Source organism: Oculina patagonica, chromosome 13 (assembly GCF_052425735.1).
Source record: "Oculina patagonica isolate OP01 chromosome 13, crgOcupat, whole genome shotgun sequence".
NCBI classification, from domain to species: domain Eukaryota; kingdom Metazoa; phylum Cnidaria; class Anthozoa; order Scleractinia; family Oculinidae; genus Oculina; species Oculina patagonica.
Window position 1 is genome coordinate 33,963,388 of NC_135770.1, and position 23,097 is coordinate 33,986,484.

The 23,097-nt window shown below is 39.3% G+C and overlaps 2 protein-coding genes across 3 annotated transcripts in view; one reads left to right on the plus strand and one right to left on the minus strand.

Annotated features, from left to right (window-relative positions):
* The window catches only part of LOC144635203 (TNF receptor-associated factor 5-like), a 49,227-nt gene that overhangs the window by 9,285 nt on the left and 16,845 nt on the right, over window positions 1-23,097 (plus strand). The gene's annotated exons all lie outside the window — the stretch shown is intronic.
* On the minus strand, window positions 1,721-15,248 carry LOC144635614 (TNF receptor-associated factor 4-like). Its single transcript, XM_078494701.1, has 7 exons — window positions 15,103-15,248; window positions 11,391-11,454; window positions 9,872-9,973; window positions 9,216-9,380; window positions 7,762-7,836; window positions 2,850-2,927; window positions 1,721-2,452 (listed from the first exon to the last, which is right to left on the minus strand). The coding sequence occupies exons 1-7, from the start codon at window positions 15,246-15,248 to the stop codon at window positions 1,721-1,723; spliced, it is 1,362 nt and encodes a 453-aa protein (XP_078350827.1).

Sequence of the window (23,097 nt, forward strand, 5' to 3'; positions counted from 1 at the left end):
AACCCATGACCTCCGCGATACCGGTGCGTTGTTCTACCAACTGAGCTATGAAGCCTTGATACGTTGGGAGCAGGTCAACTGTTGGTCCTTTTCTCGGGCCAGAAAACAGTCGACAGCAGCAGAAGCAAAATTTACTTCTGCTACACGGCAGAAACATTCCGTGTTTCCGCGCGGCATGGAACAATAGCCAAACGAGGAAACAATTATGGAGACACGTTTCCTCGTTTTGCCTGGCCTTAAGTTTGTTTTTCACTGTGGCCTTTAGTAGACTGTTCTCTATTTTCAATAGTACGTACGGGAAATAAAAAAGCAAGCGAGCGCGAAGTACGGGAGAGGGTGGGGACGGGGAGCGAGCGAACAAAAACTATTGAAAAAAGAACCTTATTATCCGCACTATCTGTTTACCGAAAAGGTAGGTTTTAACACAAACATTTTGCTTGCTTCGAAGTTTTTTTTATAAAAACAGTTCTTGAAATTTCCAACAAGCGTCCCGGAAAGTCCTTCAAAAGTCCTTGAATTTTCGGCCTGAAAAAGTGTACGAACCCTGCTTATAACAAATGCTTGATAGCCGTTTCGATTCGCAGTTTGACTGATCATGAGTATAGGAGAGGGGGTTAACTTTCGATCAAAAATGTTCATCATAGGTAGCCTGATTCAAAGGGAGTTTAGGAGTGGCCTATACTTGTCCCGCTGCCCTCCTCCGACCCACACCTAAACTCCCTCACGCCTATCCAGAAGAAAAATGTTCTCGAGAAACAGGTGAAGTTTTCAAAAAAGAAACGGCCATAATCAAAGCGCGAGTCACGCTTGTCGGACTAAGGGACGGGTAAACGGTTTCTGGTTCAGGAAAAGGAAAAAATTCAAAAAGGAGGAAACAATTTGTCTTTAACTTGGCCTCTCGATCTTAGTTTAATGTTTCTTGCAATAGAGTACAAATTCATGTAAATTATCGATTTTGATGTTTCGTGGTAATATATTACAGAGTAAGCTCCAACTAAAGGTGGATTTCCATTGTCGCGTAATTTTTTACGTACGTTTACGTGCGTGAAAAAATTCAGAGACAATGTATGAACGACTTGCGTACACATACATTGTCTCTAAACTTTTTCACGCACGTAAAAATTGCGCGACAGTGGAAATCCAGCTTAAATAAAGATTGAAAATTTGAAAATTGCTAGGAAAGATTTAGAAAATTAATCTGCTACAAGATTTTTCATCTTCTTTGTTTAAAAGAATTTGCTTTATTGTAAAACTTTTTGAGTAGCGATGGAAAAGAAACGATTGGAAAAGTTAACTCGATCCTGAAATAACGAGGGAAGTTACTTTTGGACTTTACAGTACATAAGACAACACTCTGACACACGAAACATTTTATTACTTTCTGAAAGATTCATCATTTATACTGAATCAAACGGTGCAGTAAACAAATGTACCGGGCCAAAATGTCACTTTTAGAATATGGCCAGGCCTGGAAATGTGGGCCGCATGAGTGGATGCCAAAATGTAATACAACGAAAGTATTGAATTTCATGATAAGAAACCTTTCACAACCGCCACAAAAGTTAAGAATGTAAAATGACAACTCCTTTGCTAACAAAATTAACCTAATATAATCGGAAAGAATTGCATAAGGTCCGGTGAAAAGCTGAACTCGCTGTCTCGTATAATTAAAGCATTTTGTCGAGGTACTTCAACATGCTACAATGTATGAATCCAGTTCTTATTCTTCAGTTGATATCCGTTCTTCAGATTGGGGTAAACCAGTGGCAGCTTGAACCCGAAGGAACATTGTGTCGTCAACAATGTAGCGCCTCCGTCGAAGGTTTCGGTGTGATATAAAAGAAGACCACCCGTAACTCTGTATGTTATGATCAGTCACGGGCCGACCAAAGACCGCGGTTATTTCGGGATCAGGGATAAGCTTCATGACATAATTTTCCCTGTGGATTGTGTTTTCTTGTTGATCAATTAACGTAAATGTAATTTGTTGTTGAAAGGGCCAAGGTAAAAGAGAATCGTATAAACCCCTGCATATGCAAACATACAAAGAGACGTGAGTATTTTTTCCATCAGCATCACCATTTGGATCGATACACACCATTAAGTTATAGCCATGGGCACCAGTCAAAAACCTGTCACTCCATATGCGTGTCTCTTTTCCCCTCTTTGCCTGCTTTAACATTACGCTGAATCCTTCAATTCTCCACACAAAAGGTGGCAATTCTTGCTTTAATTTTAAAAGCTTCCTATCCACTGTTACTAGTTTTGTACCCAGGCTTGCTGTCAACTGTGTTTGTGAATCCAATTTGTGGTTAAGTGCATCGATTTTACATTCAAGTTTTCTTGTTGTTTCTTTGAACTCTTCTTGATTGGTATTCAGCTTCACACAAGCCAAGTCAAGGTGACTTCTAGCAGCAGTGTCCAAATGAAATTCAAGTTGATTTCTCTGTAGCTAGAAAAGAAAGATAACAACAACAATGGGTATAACAGATTCAAGAACATGATTCAGTTTCATTTCTGATGTCAGCAACTTTCTTAAGAATGGCTCACAACACCATAAAATAACAACTGACAGACTAATTGCATGTGTAACTGCAATGGCCTGTTCTGGAGTAAATAATTAACAATTATTCCACGAGCGCGCGTGTCTCCCCACCCCTCCATTCCTTTTAATAACTTCTTGATTCTGATTGTTAAATTATATTATTAAATTATATATATTAATAAATTATCTACAAATGTGTAGGTACCACATTGTATTTAATCATTTCCTCAAAATTTAAAGATCAGTTTTTATACTTTACTAAAGTTCTCACTTTAATAAAGTTCTCACTCACACTCATACGTACCTTCACATTACATCCTATTTTATGATGTGGACATGAAATTATTGCAAGCGAGCACTCTTTTTCAGTATGGTGTAACAACTGAAAGAAATTACAATTCGTCAGTCTAGCTGGAATTAATGGTTCCCTGACCCGTTGTAGGGCAGTTGACTACGGTTCTCATCCCGTGCAGAGAATTTTGACTTAATTAATTATTTGCCATACTGGGAGCTCTCCAAGTTCAGACAATTTGACATTACTAGTTACATTGATAGAAATAATACTGCGTGGCTGTGTGATGCAGTTCGTATTGACCCTTGCTCGCCATCGAGTCTCAAGTACTGTAGCTCAGTGGTTAGAGCATCCGTTCTAGAACACGGAGGGTCGTGGGTTCGAATCCCTTCTGGTGCTCAGAATTTTTTTTCTGAGTTCCCTTATACACCTTATTCATAAATGGCGGAACGCGCGGAAGAGTTTGGGTCGAGTACATGAAAGCGAGGCTAGTGAGGCTTCTGCTTCGAACCAAAACAAAGAAAAGTATGGCGAATTGAAGTAGTATTTGATAATTCTTGAAATATCTCGTCGGTTAGAAAGCGATTCTTAGGTTTTGATGACTGCCATTGGAATCTCTGGTTTGTCAACTGCAGTTATGGCCGTATGGTTTCGAATTCAACACAAATCATGGAAAAAATTTCGTCGGAAAACCGCATCGATCCTCTCAGTCTCTTCACTGCCTGCTCGTGTACAATTGTAATCCAGACTACTTTCAAGTTTCCTTTTTATGGAAGACCCTAGAAGCTTGCAGGAAGGCAGAGGAAAGAAACACGATATAAAAGAGACTATGGAGCTTGTTAAAAAAAATTAACACGTCTCTCGATACGGTAAGCAAAAATCGCGATTATATAAAGACACAAGGTTTCTTGAGTATTTTGTCTTCGAACACATTAATAAGCTAAAATGTTGTTCACAACGGTTGATCGTTCTTTATAGACGTTACTTGTAACAAATCTTTAAATTTAAGAAGAAGTAAAGCCAAGGAAAGTAGAAATAGGGTATAAAGAGCGAGCGAGCTTGCATGTTATCCCCCTCTCACCCCACTCAATGTTGTTTTATGGGGTTTGCAATTCACCAGGCTTAGTTTTCATAAAACGACAACATTGACAACATTGAAATAGGGGTGGGGGGATTGACAAACATGAGCTGTAGTACCAAAATTGGTGAAAATTAGCAGTGTCTCAACCCTTTCGGCCGGGATTGTCTGAAGTGCATTTGGATAATTTTGAGAATCCCAGTTTTTTTAGCTAACTTAAAACGCCGAAATTATGTAATTCGCTTTGAATTGCTCTTGTGAAATGATTTTGATCTAAGAAATAGTCTACAATGAAATTTTAGATGCTGTGGTAGCAAAGGTAGAATAGGTGTGTTTGTAGACGAATACTAATGTTTTATTATTCTAAACGTTATTTAACCATACAATTGACCTATAAAACCTGAGGAAAAATAAAAATGAGTTTTAAATGTACGTAACTGGTACTTATTAGACCAATTTTTAACAATTTGCCGATACAGTTTTCGATTTACAAGCGAATAGAGTATAACTGAAACTGAATTTCCTTATAAAACCACAACGTTCAGTGCAGTAAACAAAACAAAATGGAACATGTTTAGCATTTAAAAGAAATAGAACGAGAATTCTCTTTGTAATAACAACATCTTTTGAGCTGATTAAAGTATAGCAATGGCATCACGCGATTATGTCTCAAGCGTGATAAGTTATATAACGCATGACGGGCCGGCGGTTAATATGAAACTATTGCAAGCGACGGTTTTTATATACTTAATCGCAGTTTTCTGTCCCAAATGGAATTGCTGTTCCTTAGTTCAATACTAGAAAGTTTAATAACTGTAAATACTGTAATTTTGAACGGTTCACAAGAGGATCTGTGGTTATTTTGACTGTTAACAGACGGTTCACATCGGTTCACAACGGTTCACAGCTATTTATAAAAGAACTCTGATGATCATCTTTTATTGTCGCTGTGAACCGTTGTGAACCGTTGTAAACCGTTATTTTTCGCTTCGGTTGTGTTCAACATACAAAGTGGACCGACTGTGAACCGACTGTAGTGTAGACTAATTTGGTGGCGAAGTTCATTTTACAAAAGCAACTCGAAGAGAATTAAATAAATTTGGCTCCTTAGAGTACCAAACGAATGCAGATCCTCAAAATTCCTTAAAACGCACCTCGGACAATCCCGGACGAAACCAGTTGAGACAAACGCATTTCACAGATTTTTCGCGAATGTCTTGCCTGGCAAGCTTGTGAAAAACATGTTATCCCCCTCTCCCCCCACTCAATGTTGTTTTATGGGGTTTGCAATTCACCAGGCTTAGTTTTCATAAAACGACAACATTGACAACATTGAAATAGGGGTGGGGGGATTGACAAACATGAGCTGTAGTACCAAAATTGGTGAAAATTAGCAGTGTCTCAACCCTTTCGGCCGGGATTGCAGATTGAATGGACATTCTTGTTTTAAGGCTTCAAACTCAACGTTGATTCGCAATTTTAGCCATTTCAATATCCTTTTGACGGTTAAAAACGGTGAGGGTAAAAGGAGGAATGAGTTTGCGGAATGGCATGTGGCATGACTTGCGGAATGGCATAATTATGCGGAATGTAATTTTCGCGGAATGACTCATTGACATAAATTATACTAAATAGCACGCCAGTTTTTTTTAAGAGAAGCCGCCTTGTTAAATACTGCGGACTCAAACCATCAAGGAGGAAACTTCCATAGAACATCGTTGTAATATATAAAGGATCATTTCACCGTTAAAATCACCGATTTACGCCGAATAGAACCAGAGAAAATATTTTCGCTACTTGCCGTGATGGTTCCGAGGACTTGAATTATTGACTACCTGGCGTTGCTAAAATGAGTGGCTGAATCTTGGCTGAGTAGTTCTTTTAACGTGAACGAAAACTCTCGTCTATTTGCCTCGAAACACAGAACGATAATTATTTCTGCTATGAACTAAATTAAGTTCTCACTTTGCTTAACTGCAGACAGTGGTAACTGGAACCCTTTCTTTAGGCGGCGATATCGTTTAATTGTGGTTTATTTACAGTCATGCCGATCTCGAGCTGGGATTACGAGTTAGGATTTCGAGTGAGAATTTCGTCAATTTACAGAAGAGCGACTGCCCTTGCCGCATGCAGACTGTCTCACCCAAAGTCAACGAAGCCGTTAGAAAGAAAATATAAGTGCCTGAAAATTTACTGAGTTTGAAAAAAAAAAAAAAAGAAAACCCACAACGGGTATTTTCAGTTAGTCACCCATCCAAGTACTATCCCCGCCCAACAGGGCTTTACTTCGGCGATCGGACAAGAACCGATGGAAAGTAACAGTTCGAATTCTTGTCCGATCGCTCAAGTTAAGCCCTGTTGTGCGGGGATAGTACTTGGATGGGTGACTGACTAGAATTGCCCGTTGTTGTTGGTTTTCTTTTTTTTTCGAACTACGTAAATTTTCGGGCCGTTTATGGCGGTTATATTTTCTTTCTAACGGCTTCGTTGTCTTTGGCTTTGTATGTTTTATTGTCCCAAGTGGGGTGAAAGAGTCTGCATGTGGCAACTACTAGGGCAGTCACTTTTCTGTAAATTGACGAAATCCTCACTCGAAATCCTAAACTCGTAATCCGGGTTCGAGATCGACCTCGAAGGATAAAGAAGAAGATAGAACCCTTAATTTTATGGGATAAATTTGCGGTTCAGCAAAGTGAGAATTTGAATTAGTTTAGCAGAAATAGATAAATCCTTAAAAAAAGGGAAAAAAAAACAGAAAAAAAAATCAGAAAAAATCTCGTAACACGGATTCTCGTTACGCCGTTACGCCGTTACGCCGATTACTAACAACCTTTGCGAATAGTGTCAAGGATTTTTTTATTCACGTTAACAGAACTACTCAGCCAAGATTCAGCCACTCATTTTAGCAACGCCAGCTAGTCGATAATTCAAGTCCTCGGAACCATCACGGCAAGTAGCGAAAATATTTTCTCTGGTTCTATTCGGCGTAAATCGGTGATTTTAACGGTGAAATGATCCTTTATATATTACAACGATGTTCTATGGAAGTTTCCTCCTTGATGGTTTGAGTCCGCAGTATTTAACAAGGCGGCTTCTCTTAAAAAAAACTGGCGTGCTATTTAGTATAATTTATGTCAATGAGTCATTCCGCGAAAATTACATTCCGCATAATTATGCCATTCCGCAAGTCATGCCACATGCCATTCCGCAAACTCATTCCGCCTTTTACCCTCACCGGGTTAAAAAGAGTTGAATTTCGCTGTTGTCGCGTCGTTTTACTTCAACTCGATTCATTCAAGAATTTGACAGTCACTCGTTAAACTTTTAAACCAATGAAATGATTTTAGCGTGCGCCATTGATTGTGCATGCAACTGGCTTCCTTTTCAGTACTCGAAAAAAGTCAAATAATAAATCCTTTATTGACCAAGCTTGTTCGGTCAAGATGGCAGGATATTGGCCTCGTTCTCAAAAAAAGAACTTGGCCAATATCCTGCCACCTTGACCGAACAAGCTTAGTCAATAACCCATATACATTATCAGATAAAAATCTGTTTTAGCAAGGAGCCCCATTGCTCGATGTGAGTTTGACCATGTGTTGCTGGTTCGAGCCTTCAGTGGCCCATTAAATAAATAAGCAGGGTGAAAATCCTTGGACTGGCATTGGGCTTATTCTAATACTTTAAACTTCTCCAGTAAATAACAGAGCCATGAAAAGAAACCGGCAAGATGCTTAATTGAGTTTTGGTGGTACTTAGCATACTTGTCAACATACCGTACAGTCAGTACTATGAGTGACGTCATGACATAACTTAAATGTTTTCACTGTGTAGAGTTAATTCACTCACCTTTTCTCGTTGCATTGTGGAACCACAGTTATGTGGACATTCCACATGGTACTTCTTACATACTTTGTTATGTTCCTGTAGGAAAGAATGGTCACAAGACAGTATATTGGGATATTCAAAGGCGAGACATTTCATATAAATTTATACAATGTAGCTTCTGGTCCTTGCCTAAAGTACATTTGCATTTTTTCAACAAAGCGAGGGTCATCAATGGTCCCTCAAAATTTTGCAGTGCTTGCAAAATGAGGCGTCTGCTCAGAATGCTCCCAAAATTTTCATGTTTTCATATCTTTACAAGTGCTCGAATGCTCGGTAATTTTAGGTAGAGGTTAGTTCTTTGAAAAGTGCTCATTGCTTCCAAGCTAGGCTAACTTTTGTCAATGCCCATTTGATACTCCTCAAAGTCATGTAATATACCTACGTAAAGGTGAATGGACTAGAAATTACAAAATGTTTAATTATCAGCAATTAAAAATTTAAATTAAAATTTATGCTTCGAGCAATGCAATGTTAACAACTTGTCCAGAAATTAGCAAGGTCATATCATTTTTTCTAACAGTAGACACTTTCATAAATTTTATACAGCGCTCTGTCCATTGGCATTTATCAATTACCAGTCTTGTACATGTGAAAGTCATTTTAGTCAGATCAAGGCCTTATGGTAGGCCGAATAGGGTCAATAAAGACTTGTAACTTCAAACAGCAGTATTAACAATAGTACAGATATGTATGAAACACTTTCGAGTAGTATGCTAAACAATTTTTCCCTCGAGCGCGCGCCCTTTGGATATGAAATGTTAGATAGCCAACGAGGCAAGCCGAGTTGGCTATAACGATGTCATATCCAACAAGCGCGAGTGGAATAATTGTTTTATTAAAAACGCCCTAAGAATAACAGCGTTGAGCTCCCCAGCTGTTTTCATTGAAGCGTATCATGTATACCGAGAAAATATAAGTGACAAGTGGGATATTCCATATTAATAAAAACTAGCAATGGCATATTGCAATATCTGCGTTTTGATTGGTTAGCAAGAAATGGTATATGAGCTCATATACCACTAACCACAAATATGGTAGTCGATACGCGTCCACGAAAACAGCTGGGAAGCTTAAATATTGCAATTCTTTGGGCGTTTTTAATAAAAAAATTATTCCACTCCACCCAAATGAGATCGTTATAGCCAACTTGGCGAAATGCACCTTGTTGGTATCTACCATATCCAATGCGCGCTCATGGAATAATTGTTAAGTATACCACGAGAAAGTGTTGCGTAACTATTTTATACCATGCAATAGAAAATACACTTAATAAATTAAAATTCTGTCGAGAATGTAAGATCGTAGCGCACAATGGGAAGGTTGGGTTAAATACCGTCGAATATATAACGGATTTCCGGTATTCTGATTGGCTGCATTTTCTATGTCATGGTATAAATGGACGGTATCAAACTCACCTCCTCCTGACACTTTGGGTGTGGTTCACTGCAGTATTTACACAGCATAATCCGCCACTGACACAGGGAACCCACATGCTCGTCCAGATCTTTCCTTAATACAGCCACTAAACAATTTTGATTGGTACAGAAGACATGTTTGTAAAGACAAGATGACAAGTGGTTCTGTTGGGAAAATACATAAATTAATTAGCTCATGTACAAATAGCATACATTAATTGAACCTCCCTGTTTAACCGCCTCTCTAGTGTAGTTCTGGCCTTATCTCTGTCATTCAACGCTACCCTCCGAGGAAAGAGTCCAGGGACAATTGTCTGGACATGCTCACAACATAATAATTAGTAGCTTTTAAAAGCTAATCACCATTGCGCATTTATTTTTGAGGTGATTGTCAATCATCTCGGCCTTCTGTTCTGGAACTTACTACAACTTCACGGTTGTGTCAAATCAGCTGTCAAATTATCTTGTGTTTGAAACTTCTGGTAAAGGTAACAATGGTTTTTTGCATGATAGCAAACCCTCCTTAATTATATAATGCAGACATCTGGAAGGGAGAGGGGGATGCATTATTAAGGTGTTTGTATTACAAAGGTAGAGTTTGTGAATTTTAGTCTGTTATAATAATCTGAATTCTCACTGACGAATTGCATGACAACCTCTTTGCCCCTCAGTTCACCAGTCCACTCACAACCTTCACTTGGACATTTGATGGCAAAAGAAAGAATTTTTCTTTCTGTTGCTTTGTCAGGAAAAACATCCTAAATAGGAAAAAAACATGAAATAAGTTATTGTTTCAGAGAATTTCATACATTCACTATTCTCAGTGAACTACTTGTAAGTAGTCCCAAGTTTAAAATTTAAATTATTTGATAACCAAACAAATTGAATCCTCCAAAAATCACACTTTGTTGCCATCATCAGTACTTTGCACAGAAGAAAAAAACAAGTTCTTTAATGAGTAATAATAATAATAATGATGATGATGATGATGATGATGATAATAATCATCCCTTTGCAGGATATATTTTGCAAGTTAGCTTCTGGAGAATTAGACGACAGATGAAAAATCATCGATATTTGAACAACACAGGTAAGGAATGCAACAGAATAATAAATAAACTAGTAGTAATCAGAGATTAGGGGAGTGCGTTCGACCTATAGGTAAAATAGACCCAAGGTAAGCAGGCAGTGGCAAAAACCCGATATGGTCGGCCTACTAGTATGCCTTTTAAAAACCAAAGTTTGTTACTATGCTTATACCTCACTAAACGCGAGGAGGATATTAAGTGCGAGAAAGATTGTGTGACGAGCCAAAAGAACATAGAATAAATGAAATATAACATACACAAAAATAATTATTTAATTCACTTGACCTGTTATCGTTTGGCACTAAACGAGATTTAAACTTCCACAAACTTCTGGAAATAGTTTCACTTTGATTGAAAATTCCACAGACATAATTCACACAGTAATCCACTACGCGCATATTGCACTCACACAACGATTTCCTCGTGAAAACGTCTAGTGTTTCTAGGAATAACGATATATCACAAATTTAAAGAAGTGATAATTGCAGGAAAATACGCTGGTTTACCTACGAACGAACTCCGTACGAAACTACGCATCAACTTACTCGATAACCTTCTAATGTTCTCCATGACATTTTTGGCAAAATCACAATTTTGGCCACACGTTTTTAACCCTTTTTTCAAGCAAAATTATGTTTCAAACTCCGTCTGGGACGCCATCTTGCCATCTGTGGCTACCAGTTTCCCGGCCGAGATTTGCCCCTGCAAAAATCAATCGGGGCGGCCAATCTGGTGTCCATACAACTGCGCGCGCATTACGGCTCGATTCATTCCGCATAACAGTACACAGGCATACCAACTCAAAAGACACAGGACGCAAAAACAAATTAGGCTTGCGCTCTCCTTCGTCGAACGCAAAAATTGAATAACAAAAAAAGCGCCCGCCCACTCTATTTTTTATAGAAATCCGGACGAGAAACATTTTTTTTTACTTGGCCGAATAATGACTTTATTAGAAATGCTTCCGCTTGGTGGATCTTCGTCTTTTAATAAATACCTATCTGATCACAGAAATATTCAGTTTACTAATATTATAAACTTACACCCAGTAGGTAGTATGAAAGTAAAATTAATATAGATTAATCACCTTTTCATAGACTAGTGCCCCTTTATCTACTGGACAAGGACAAGATTGACGTTGGCCATTACACCTGTTTATAAAGACAAAGAGAAAACAGCCATGTGTGGTTTTTATAGCTCCTTTTATTAGTGCGCGACGCAAATACACGTGAACTGCAAATAACCGCCTACAACAAAAAAAGATTTTGCTCATGCGTAGTTGCGTCCAATTCCGAGAAAAATGGCAGCTCGTCTAAATTCCAGAGTTGTCATGTCGATCGAACAACGATTTTAAATTTCAACCAGGCCAAAAACAAGCTCGGTGACAAAATGATAAAACAGTTATTGAACTCGCTTGTCGCATAATATCGTGATTTGAGATAATTTGACAGGGTCTCGCCGAACCATTTTTTATTTGTCTCAGCCTTCTGCTTCGTTTATCTGGTTGCCACAAACAAATCACGATATTTTGCTCAATCTCGCCCAACAATTGTTGAACATCGTACAAAGTAAGCATTAAAAAATATAAAAGCTTTCACTACAATTTTGTTACCCTCGGTGAATTGAGTGAATAGTTACACTGACCTTACTACAATTTTTCTGCACACAATGAATGTCTAATTTGTCGAGTTTTGAGCTGAAAATACGATTCTTACAGGCATTTGTAGGCTGGCATAATTCGCCAGTTTACGAGCAAAATTTACCTGCTGAGCGGTCCGGCGCCTTTCACTACTCGGTTTTCCTTTTATTTGCCTAATTATAGCGGAGCTCCTTAGCGGCCCGCAGGACCGCAGAGCGGAGCCCCATACCTATAAAAAAAGCACAATAAAATAAGAAAAAAGCACAAATGCAGGAAAACCTTGCATCTCAGTTTTCATGGTCATCATGGCTAGCGGCGTGCCTCGCGGGCGCGTCCGTACGTCGGCGTCGCGCAACATCCGGGATCTTAGAAGGTCTTGACAACTCGCGCAGTACTGGCGCGAAATAATTTTGTAGTGTGGGGTCTCTTGGCAAAGAAATTTTCAAAATTATAGTACGCAGCTCTTAGAAGGTCGCACCTGATTGGCTTGATAGAACAATGTAGAACAATACGGACTCAAAATCCAATATGGCGGACGATATGGCGAACGGACGTACTATCTGAAAATTACTACGTAAACTTAAAAGCGCCCGTCGAAACTGGTAGCAAAGTAGCGAAGAAAAGCGACTGAAATAGCAAGAGAGGTGCCGATAAAACAGACAAAGAAATAGCGGAGAACAAGGGAACGGAGATAAAACGAGCAGACGAGTGTACCTACTGGTGAAGGTGAGTACAAAACTGCAGTGTTTCCGTCATTTAATATCTCTACGTTAAGCTTACTTAATGGAGTAAGTTATAAATCTTGATTCAATAGATAAACGCCAACATTGCACAAAAGCGCTCCCATTGAGCAGAATGTCTTAATGTTTTTGCTTTAACTGTCGCCAGATCATTAGGTTTGCCAGGCTGTTATGATAAAAAAGGAAAGCATACCGCTCCTAAGCCCCTGTCCACGAAAATGTTTAAAATTTATCTGGGAATAATTTGGTAGGATAGGTTGTTGTGCCAGGAACTTGACGTTACCATGGCAACGGCATTTTGACAGGCATGTTTTCCCAAATTTGTAATTTTGGTGTTTCTATTAATGAAAAATAACTTTATTGCAATTATTTTCACTTTTTTACGGTTTTTAAGCACAGTTTTTTTTTATAATTTGAGTAGTTTGCAGTAATTTTGGGCGGTTTTCTGACGTTTTGGAAGAATTTCAAAATCCAAGATGGCGGCTGTTTTGACATTATGACGTAATTGTCACGTGATGTGACGTCATCATCTCACGTGACGTATACCAAAAGTTTGATTTTCGGACATACTATATATTCTCTAAGTTTCATTGTGATTGCTTAAATATTCTGGAAGTTACGGAGGGAGGGGGAGGGGGCGGAATCCCCCCCCCCGGTCTGAAAAGATCCAAAAAAGCCTGGTCTGAATCAACCTCGTTCTCAGGGTCTCTCTCTCCCCGCCTCTTCTCTCGCTCTTGGGGGCGGGGAGAGAGAGTCCCTGGGAACGAGGTTAGTGGCCCGAAAATTGCAAGCATGTGCTTGACCTTGGCGTGCATGCTGCTAACTGACTGAGAATTTTCTAATCAGCAACGTTTTGGAAACGTTCAATTTATTAAGCGATTTCATGTACATAGCTTGGTGGTTCAACATTCCGTGTCTAATAAATGATCATGTTATTCATTTATTTGTTTTTCCAATTTTATCAGGGAAGTCACATGCACACAAGTCAATATATTCTATAATTTATGAAGATCCTTGGTTTTTCTTGGTCTTTTCAAGTGAAAAAAAATTAAAAGTGCTGGAGTCTTCTTTTTTTTCTAACTTTAAGGGATTTCTACAGAACACCTAATGAAATTATTGGGGTTTTTTTCGTTCATGACCAATATTTGTCAAACGGTAGGTTCGCAGGGTTTTGTCAAAGATTCACGAGGTAGTAGTTTTCGGAGATATGTCGTACACGTTTATTGAATTAAAAGTTTTGTTTATTGAGATGCCTTTCGATCGTCGCAACAGGGGATATGTTTTCACACAGCAGTTATTTTATTGATCCTTGCTCATACTAACACATCAATATAAACGGAATTCCCCGAAATAGGAAGAAAAGCTGTTTCAGACGTTTCATGATTGCGGTGAAGGTGCGTCGAGATTTGTCCTTCCGTTATCATATGAAGCTTAAGGCTGCAGATGCACTAACGAAGGTTGCGCTTAATGACATTAAAGGGACATCCTAACTTGTACTGCAAAGAACTGTAGCGAAATGAACATTTAGTTTTGTTGAACTGACTAAAGTTATATTTTAGACTATTATTTTAAAATAAAGACGTTTATATTATTTTTGCATATATCCTGTAAAAACTTACCGTAATGATTCGATTTAGCGCCCTCCTTCCAATAAGCCCCCCTTCCGAATAAGCGCCCCACTTCGAATGTGTTTTTGTCTATAAGCGCCCCTTTTCTAATAAGCGCTCCCATTTTTATAAGCGCCCCTATTCTAAAAAGCGCCCCTACTGTGGATAACTGCCCCTACTGAAGCATCCTCGGAGACCCAGGGGCAGTTAGTCGGGGCGACGGGCAGCTCATCCGGGATTTTCGGGCGAAAGTTTACAAGAGCGTAACAGCCCCTGGGCACTTTGTCTTACCGAACCAGTTCCAGAAGCGTTTGAACTTCTTCCTTCTCATTACCTTCTTCCTTCTCATTGGCCAGAAAAACAATTTTTCTGGCCAATCAGCGAGGATGACCAGCAGAGCGGCTCTGACGCCTTCTTACACGAAGTTGTTTTCCTCATAGACTCGTCATGGTTGTTTAGAATCAGCCGCGTACATCGGATAATTTTACGTGGAGAGTCTCAGATAAAAAACAACAACAAAACAATGAGGCCTGAGAATTTGCAAACTGTGGCATAGCGCAAGCAAACAAATGAGTTTTTACAGCTATATACGCGATGCACCACTTTCTACACTGTTTATAAGTTTTGTTTTTGTTATTTAAATATCCGACAAATCAAACAAAAAACCCTTTGTTTCAATAGTCAAGCTGGCAATAAAATAACAATAGGTGTTATTGCGTGGCCCGTGCAACGAAGACACCCACACCGTGGAAAGTTTCTGAAGTTCAACGATCAAGGAAAAATAATAAGAATTGTTGTTTACTCGCAACTAACAGTGTAAAACTGGAAGTCGTGTAAGGCTTATTCTTTTCTGACACTCTCCACGTAGAATCATCCGATGCACGGGCTAAGCAACCACCACGAGTTGATGAGAAAAACAACTTCGTGTAAGAAGGCGTCAGAGCCGCTCTGCTGGTCATCCTCGCTGATTGGCCAGAAAAACTGTTTTTCTGGCCAATGAAAAGGAAGGAGTTCAAACGCTTCTGGAACTGGTTCGGTAAGACAAAGTGCCCAGGGGCTGTTACGCTCTTGCAAACTTTTGCCCGAAATTCCCGTCGTCCTGATGAGCTGCCCGTCGCCCCGGCTAACTGCCCCTGGGTCTCCGAGGATGCTACTGAAGTCATCGACGTCGAGTTTCTGTTATTGTTAGTTATTTTAATTTTTCTCAAAGTTTTGCTTTAAACATTTTGTTTTTTGTTGTTTTAAGCGCCCTGTCCCGAATAAGCGCCCTGTCTCGAATAAGCGCCCTCCTTTGAGGTTCCAAAAGTAAATAAGCGCCCCGGGCGCTAAATCGAATCATTACGGTAATTCGCGTAATATCCCAAGAAACCCAGTGGAAACATTTCGACACCGGGTTCGACACTAGTTTCCCACTGATCCACGCACTAGTACTGGTCTGGTCCCTGATTAAAATTCCAATTGTACACAGATGAAATGTCAAGTAACTGATCGGCGTATCAGCCAAACTGAATAAAGTTGTCCTTGTAGATGCAATCGTTTTAGGGGTGTTCTTGTTTGTTTAAGATTTTTCAGTTTTGCTGAGACTAGCCGTAGTCTTATGCAACGAAACACCTCAATCCGAGGTCTTTGAATGAGTGAATTCAAATTTTCGGCCTTGTTAAGCATCAGTTTTAGGTAAATTTAAAAACCTGAGATAGCTGGTAACTCGACTTATACACCAGAAAACTGCTGTTGCGAAATGGCATGTGAAACAGCAAAAATAAGGAATTTGATGTGCCAATTACGCACGACGCACGACGCACGACCCACGACTCACGACCCACGCCAATTAGACAATTTCTTTCCATCAAAAGCGATTCAAAGTGATTGTTTTACCGCTCACCCATTAGTTTTTCTATCCAACATTCTTTCAATTACTACAAAAGATTATTTTTTTGGTGTCCAAATTTTAAATAAGCGCTACAGTCAAAAATACACCGCCCTCAAATAAGTGCCACACTTGAGGCGTTAAAAATTTAACAAGAGCTGCGGCGCCTATTTAAGTACTAGTACGGTAAATTATTTTCGCACGTTGAGTTTTTGGACATTTTGACATTTTTTTGGTCAAATATGAGCGAAATAAGCTCCAACCTATTCAAAACACCACTAGCAGCTTGAAGGCATTAGCTTTTCTTTCCACTAGCATCACCTGTTAAAGTGCCTATGAAGTAAAAAAAATTTTTGCTCATTTTGGTAGCTAATTATGTCTACTTTCCGAAAAGCTAAAAAAAGGATAATGTCAAAGAGAGAGAAATCGGACTTTTTGCCGCTTAAAGTGCCCTCGGTAAGACAAAACAGTGGGTCCGGAGACTGGAAACGAATTTGGCTCGAATGACGTAGTTAGAGGTTCCACGGATCAGTTTACACTTAGATTTTGTTGATTCACAGTGAAGTTCACTACCTCAGCTGAAATTGTTGCTGCTTTTTCGTTCATAAATCGAAATCATGTCCGAAAAAAACGATATGTTGCCATCTGCAGACTTGGCAGAGCATGTTTCAAGCAGAAAAGAACCGCACAACGAAACATCCTGACAGTAAATGGACTGAAGTAGTTAGTTGGACCTGTCCAACTGAAAGCCGATCAAGCGCTCTTTCCTTCACACAAGCGCTGGTCAACGAGGACGATCGAAGTTCGGCGAAGCAGATTCAAATGAGAAATTCCCTATACAAATGAATAACTAGAATTGTTATTGTTTTCAAAAGCACATACATCGACGGGCTTTGATTTTTGAGAATGGTTTCGCAGTATCGCAATGTGCTTCGGAATATTGACACGAGCGCTGCTTGCTTGTCGATTGCTTGTGTAAATTCAGGTTACGGTACGCCTATCCCGGTGATTACTTGTTCTTTTATCACAATTTGGTGATTTCAATGGAAGTAGCGATCAGTAGCTCGCTTTCATTTTGATGGTGTTGTTGTATGGAGAGTAATAGACTGAGTGACATAATTAAACTTGACAACACGGCAAGATAACACTTCTGCGAACCCAAGATTAGCACTTTTAGACTTAAACGAAACCGAAAATTACCTCTTCAATAATAAATAGAACTGCCGTTGTTTCTCTTTATGAGAGATTTTTTAGCCCTATGGTATATTTCTAACCGTCTTACGATACGATAAATCTGATTACAGTTCGAGTTTATCGGCTAACTAGTAATAGCTGTCACTACAGTGCCCCCGCTAGCTTAGACATCTGTGATTGTACAAGTGTTGTGATTTATTGTTGTAGAATACATGGATGACTGGAAAACAATTTAGGGTATAAACTGAACGTTCAACTTTTATTGGTAATGGGTTATTCCAGAAGAAATACACACACCCCCGACGGATGGCAAAAGTTTTTGACCCCCCCCCCCCTCCCGCCCGGATTTGCCAGATCGCTAGACCCCCTCCCGTTTCCAAGCTCAAGGACCCCCCTCCCGCCCGGATTTTCATTTTTTTAAAAGGCCCTAACTGGAAACAACAGGCAAAAGAAAAGACGGAACATTTCATCCAAAAGATCCTTGTTTATTATTATTTTCAAAACTGGGCTAATATCGCGAATTTTGCGGGTCAAATTTCAACATTTCAAATCAGATTATTTTGATCGCGCGTGTTACGATTGAGTGATCTCCGGCACACTCTCCTCGAAAATGCCACTTGCTTTTTCCGAACCACGACAAAAGTACAAGACAAGAAATTTGTAAGTCTTAAAAAATTATCTAAATGTAAGAAAAACACAGTGAAAAAAAGTCCTTAATGCGCTAATAAAGAAAAACTATAATTTCAGTTGTCGGTGACGAGGCGGCCTCAGAGATTGGCGCGTGTTTTTTACTGTTTTTACAAGATCGAGTTCTCGCTGTTTGGACTGTTAGTGTGACATTTACTTAACTTGAGCTTATCAATAAAGCTTTTCAAACTACAATAATTTTAAATTTTGTTACCTACATGGGTCTGTAGGTCAACTGGAACTCTTGCCTTTCTTTCAAGAATTCAAGTTTTCATGAGTATTAAATGTACACGTTCTTGCTTCCATAAACTGGTTCACATATCGATCGTAAGACATGGATAATAAAGTGGAAGTAGCCAAATAATACACAAATTGTGTATACGCATGTTAGCCAGCAAAACGAGTTCTCGGGTTGGCTAAAATAAGCAGAAAAGTACAACCTGCAGTCGGCCCGATAGCCTTTCACTTCGCATTTTGTTGCAAAACACGGGCTCGGGTGGCCTGGGTACCGTAAAAATGTTCCAGGCATTGCGTGCTCGGTCGAACGATCGTAAAGTTGTTGTTATCCATTGAACACGCTGGTTCATCATGAATAAAAGGACCTATGAAGGTAAACGTGAAGAATATGAGGTAAGGACACCATAAACTGGAAGACTAAAAGATTTCCCAATGCAAACTTCTTCTTTTAAGTGGGAAAACAACTTACCTTCTTTCACACAAGATGGCGGATGAAAGCCCTCAACCACGAGGCGAGCCTTCCCATGACCACTTTGCGCGCTTTTTCCCATGACCACTTTGCGCTCCTAGCTGTTGAGTCGAGATTTGACTCGGTATACGGAAAAATCTCACCAAAAAATGGACATCATAAAGAGGCATGGATATATACGCGGGGACTCCAAGGATGCCTCCTCGGGTTTGGCCTCTGGGCCAAACCCTGCGGGGGCAATAATTCGCGTAGGCAGCCGTATAACGTAAAATCGAGTAAAACTTGTGTCCAAGATTTTGCGCCGAGATCTCAGTATATTGTTTAAAAGCGCATTCTTCATTATTAGAATACTGCCGGAAATTTACATAAATCCAGCAGACGTGAATGACAACATTCGAAGCGCGCTACTTGAAGACAAACAAGCATTTCTATATAAAACCCACTCAAGGCGAATTTACATGCCATATTTTTACTTCTTTCCCAGATGTTTTCATTCGCGTCTGGCGATCGTTCGTTTCAAGTGTTTGGCTGAAAGGAAACGACTGCTACCTTACGAATGATAAAACTATCTTCTAACCATACAAATTAAATTTTGAGGAACGAAGTCTCATAATAAAAGAATAACACGCATACCATGTACCATATTGTAGACTCCTGGCGCGACTGCTACTCCTGACTGCGACTGCTAAATCTTTCTTTCGGCTAGTCAGAGCAGAATGATATAGAGACCACCATATCCTTTACAGAGATAATTCCTTTAATAAATTTCCTCTTCATTTCATGACTTCACCGTTTCATTTGTGGCAAGGACGAGCTTGTGCTGAGAACAGCGATCCTTGATCTGCCGACGGAACAGAATTCGTTTCTTCTTGTGTTTTCATCAGAACGAATAGCTTTACCGACGATACACATGGAAATTTCGCTTCCATTTACTCCGCAAAGCTTCACCGAAGAAAATAAGTGCATCTGTTGTAGTTTTGTTTGCGCATTTGCCTTTGTTTGACTCAGAAGCCGAAAAATAGCTTTCGAAAGCCCTCTTAGCTCTCTTTGCGCCATAATCCTAGTGTCTTTAGAACCACCAAGTACGTCATTTCCGGTGAAATCCGAGCGTTTGGCCGCGCGCGTAAAGGACCCACTTCGAATTGCGAAATCCAAACTTCGAGGCTCAAAAAATACTAGAAAAAAGCACTTTTGATCTCTTAAACACGCATATTTGTGCTTACTAAGACATAAACAAGCAAACTGAGCATAATTATTTTTTACTTCATAGGCACTTTAAGACATTTTTACTTGGGCTTGCGCAAAATTAATAGTTTTTGAGTTATTTTTTCAAAATAGCTCTTTAGTCGGCGCGATGTTCCGTGACTCAGTCAGTGGGTCAGTGGGTCAGTGGGTCAGTGAAGTATGTTTGTTTGTCACACCAATCAGATTTCAGGTACTATCAGAACCAATCAAATTGCAGTTTATAAAGGCGAAGTAATCTGACGAAATTATGTGTCGCAGCGTGTCGCAGTTCGTTTTCGTTGAAATATTAATTGGTGAGTTGTGAATTATCATGGATTTGAAACGTATTCGTAGTTTGCGAATCAAATTGTGAGCTTCGATACAAAGTTCCCAACTTCGGCCCGAATTTATTAAATCCTTCTGTAGTTATGTTATCAAAAAGGGCTTTGCTACGCTAAACTGTTGGAAATTAATGTCATTAAAATAATAAACTTTTATTGTTAGCGAGCCGTAAACATGTTGTCTCGAACAAATTAGTCTTCCCTGTCGCGTCGCGTCGCGTCGGCTTCGATTAAAATCAATTTTACATATGGGTAAACCATCCAGTTTCATCCGGTTTACAAACGCAGAAGACTTGAAATTGAAGACAGTGAAGATTATGCCTCACAGAAATCGTTAAATATGTGTTTTCATACAAAAAAGTTAAAATTTGACCAAATTTCTACATGCATGATATTTATTTATCGGCAAATCACTTGCGTGATCGCTGATGCGAAACGTTGTCTTGCACTTCAAGCTACTTTCCTTGACAAGTTCTAAAATCTTCGAGTTCAGAAATCGCCATGACTTTCGAGCAACATGTCTTGTTTCTCCTCAACTACCAAACTTGGAAAGTTCAGTCGGGCCGAAGTCGGGAAGTTTGTATCGATGTTTCGTTTGCAATTTGATTCGCAAACTCGCACCGTAATTGGCAACTTCATAACAAAGTTTCCAATTTCCCAAAAAACTTCGCAAAGCGGGCGGCCAAAGTAAAATGAAATCAACTGTAAAACATTTCGTTCAAACATTTAACATTTAACATTTCGTTCAAACATTGAACCGGTACAAGTAACTTTACTGTTAAAAGCAACTACGATCGATAGCGAAAACAGAATAAGAGCGTGCCATTTCGTGACAACTTGATAACTCAATTAGTTCTTGTTTGTTGAATAGAATTTACGTTGTGAATAAACGAAAATCTTTGTTGAACAGTTTTGACAGGAAACAAATACTCCAGGTGTACTGCGCATTAAAGAACTTTTCCGAAGAGAGTGGTTTTTTTATTTGATTCGTTTATTACTTCGCGGTTTATTAAAGTACTTTTCGTTCAATGTCTATGAAGACGTGGCTTTTTCGAGAAAAACAAGGGTATTGTGTTACGTTCGTTTTAAAAAAACAAAGGTATCACGTTACAAAAGTGAGAAAAACAACGGTATCATGTTACAGTGTTTGGCAAAAAGCCAAAAGTATTCCGTAACAAACAAAAGTAATCCGTTACGGTTGCTACAAAGCTAGCAACAAAATAACCGCTTTAAACAGAATAAGAACGTGCCATTTTGTGACATTTTGACAATTGAATTAGTTTTGTTTTTTAATTAAATGATGAACATTTCCGTATTAAATAAAACAGTTCTGATGTATCAAAATGCATGTAAAAATTATTTTGTTTGCAAGTAAACTTTGTGCAAAAAAGTGACTCCGTGGGGCGCCATCCACAAATAGCTCAACCCATGGCATAAACCATCCCAACAGGACAATCACCCAGTTTCACCCCAAGCCACCCCATAAATTGAAAAAATAACTCCTGCACGCTTAGCGTGCCTATGTTTCGACACGGCAAACTTTACTACTTGCTTGTATTCGTAAAGCTTTAATGACGTTTACTGTCGCTCAACTGACATGTACAGGCAAAGACAAATGTAAACAGAGTCGGTCGTAAGTATTAAAAAGAGTAAAGTGTGAGTTTCTTTATTTTCGGTTCGTAATTTGCGAATTAGCGTAAACGGCGTTATTATGCTTTGAGCAAGAAGGCTACAATATTCGTTGTTCGGTTGAATAAATAGTTAACGTTTGTGAGCTGAAATGTTTTTATACAGGTGTTTTATATAGTATAGTTTTCGCAGTTTTGTACCTTTGTGAATTTGTCATGTGGTAGGACTGCTGTACTAATCATTTTAGCAGTTTCTTCAAAAAAATTTACGGCAGATAAATGGAGTTCATTCCTAAATATTTATTTGGTAACTGCGTAAAATTACCTTATCTTCGTTTCGCGGACGAAATGAATCGCTGTTTTTTCTATGAGCCTGGTTTAGTTCAAGTGACAATGCTTTAATTTTTGCCCGTGGCTTTCACAGATTTCTTCAGTGAGCTGAATGGTAAACCGATGAAAACACGGTAGCGCCGCACATTCGCATGTTTTCTAATGCATCGGCGCTGCTGTTAAAAATATTTCGGCGGTTTCAGATACTTGCTTCGGGCTTCGTATATGTTTTGCAATCATTTAGTATGAAAAACGTTTTTTTATTTCCATTTACCCAGTTTGCTTTTACTGCTGAACAAATTTCCGTGATAGGAATATGATTCAGAATCAACCGAAAGGGAACTAAACTCGCGTAAAATTTAGCCGCTAAAGCGAGAAAACCGGAAATAAAATTGCACTTGCGTGGCAACCGCGTAGCTTGGCAACGAGATACTGTAATGGGCCCTTAGTTGTATGATCCATGCTTGTGCGCGTGCGCGGTTATCACGGATTTGTGGACTTGGTAGAGCACGAGGAAAGGAGATCAACTCGGTTCCACGTAACGAGTGCCCACTCAACTTCTTTAATGCAACCATCACTCAACACTTAGCTAAAGCATTTAAAACCAACTCCTTTATAGCATAACTACATGGCTATAGACAATCTTTAATCTGCGCTGGAGACAGCCGATTAAAAAATGCCGGACTGGATTATTTCATTCTGATCCCAGATTTATCGAATCTGTGCATCTGGACCCGCCCCCCAAGGGCCCGGGTGGTGTACTCCCATTTATACCATGCCATAGAAAATACAGCCAATCAGAATACAGGAAAGCCGTTGTATATTCGACGG

Bases quoted from the DNA above. Each gene is read 5' to 3' on its own strand.
- LOC144635614 (XM_078494701.1), bottom strand. From the start codon at position 15,248: ATGACCAGCAGAGCGGCTCTGACGCCTTCTTACACGAAGTTGTTTTTC. The intron at 7,837-9,215 runs GTGAGTTTGATA...TCTTTCCTACAG, and splicing joins ACCCAAAGTGTCAGGAGGAG to GAACATAACAAAGTATGTAA. The intron at 2,928-7,761 runs GTGAGTGAATTA...AATTTCTTTCAG, and splicing joins CCACAATGCAACGAGAAAAG to TTGTTACACCATACTGAAAA.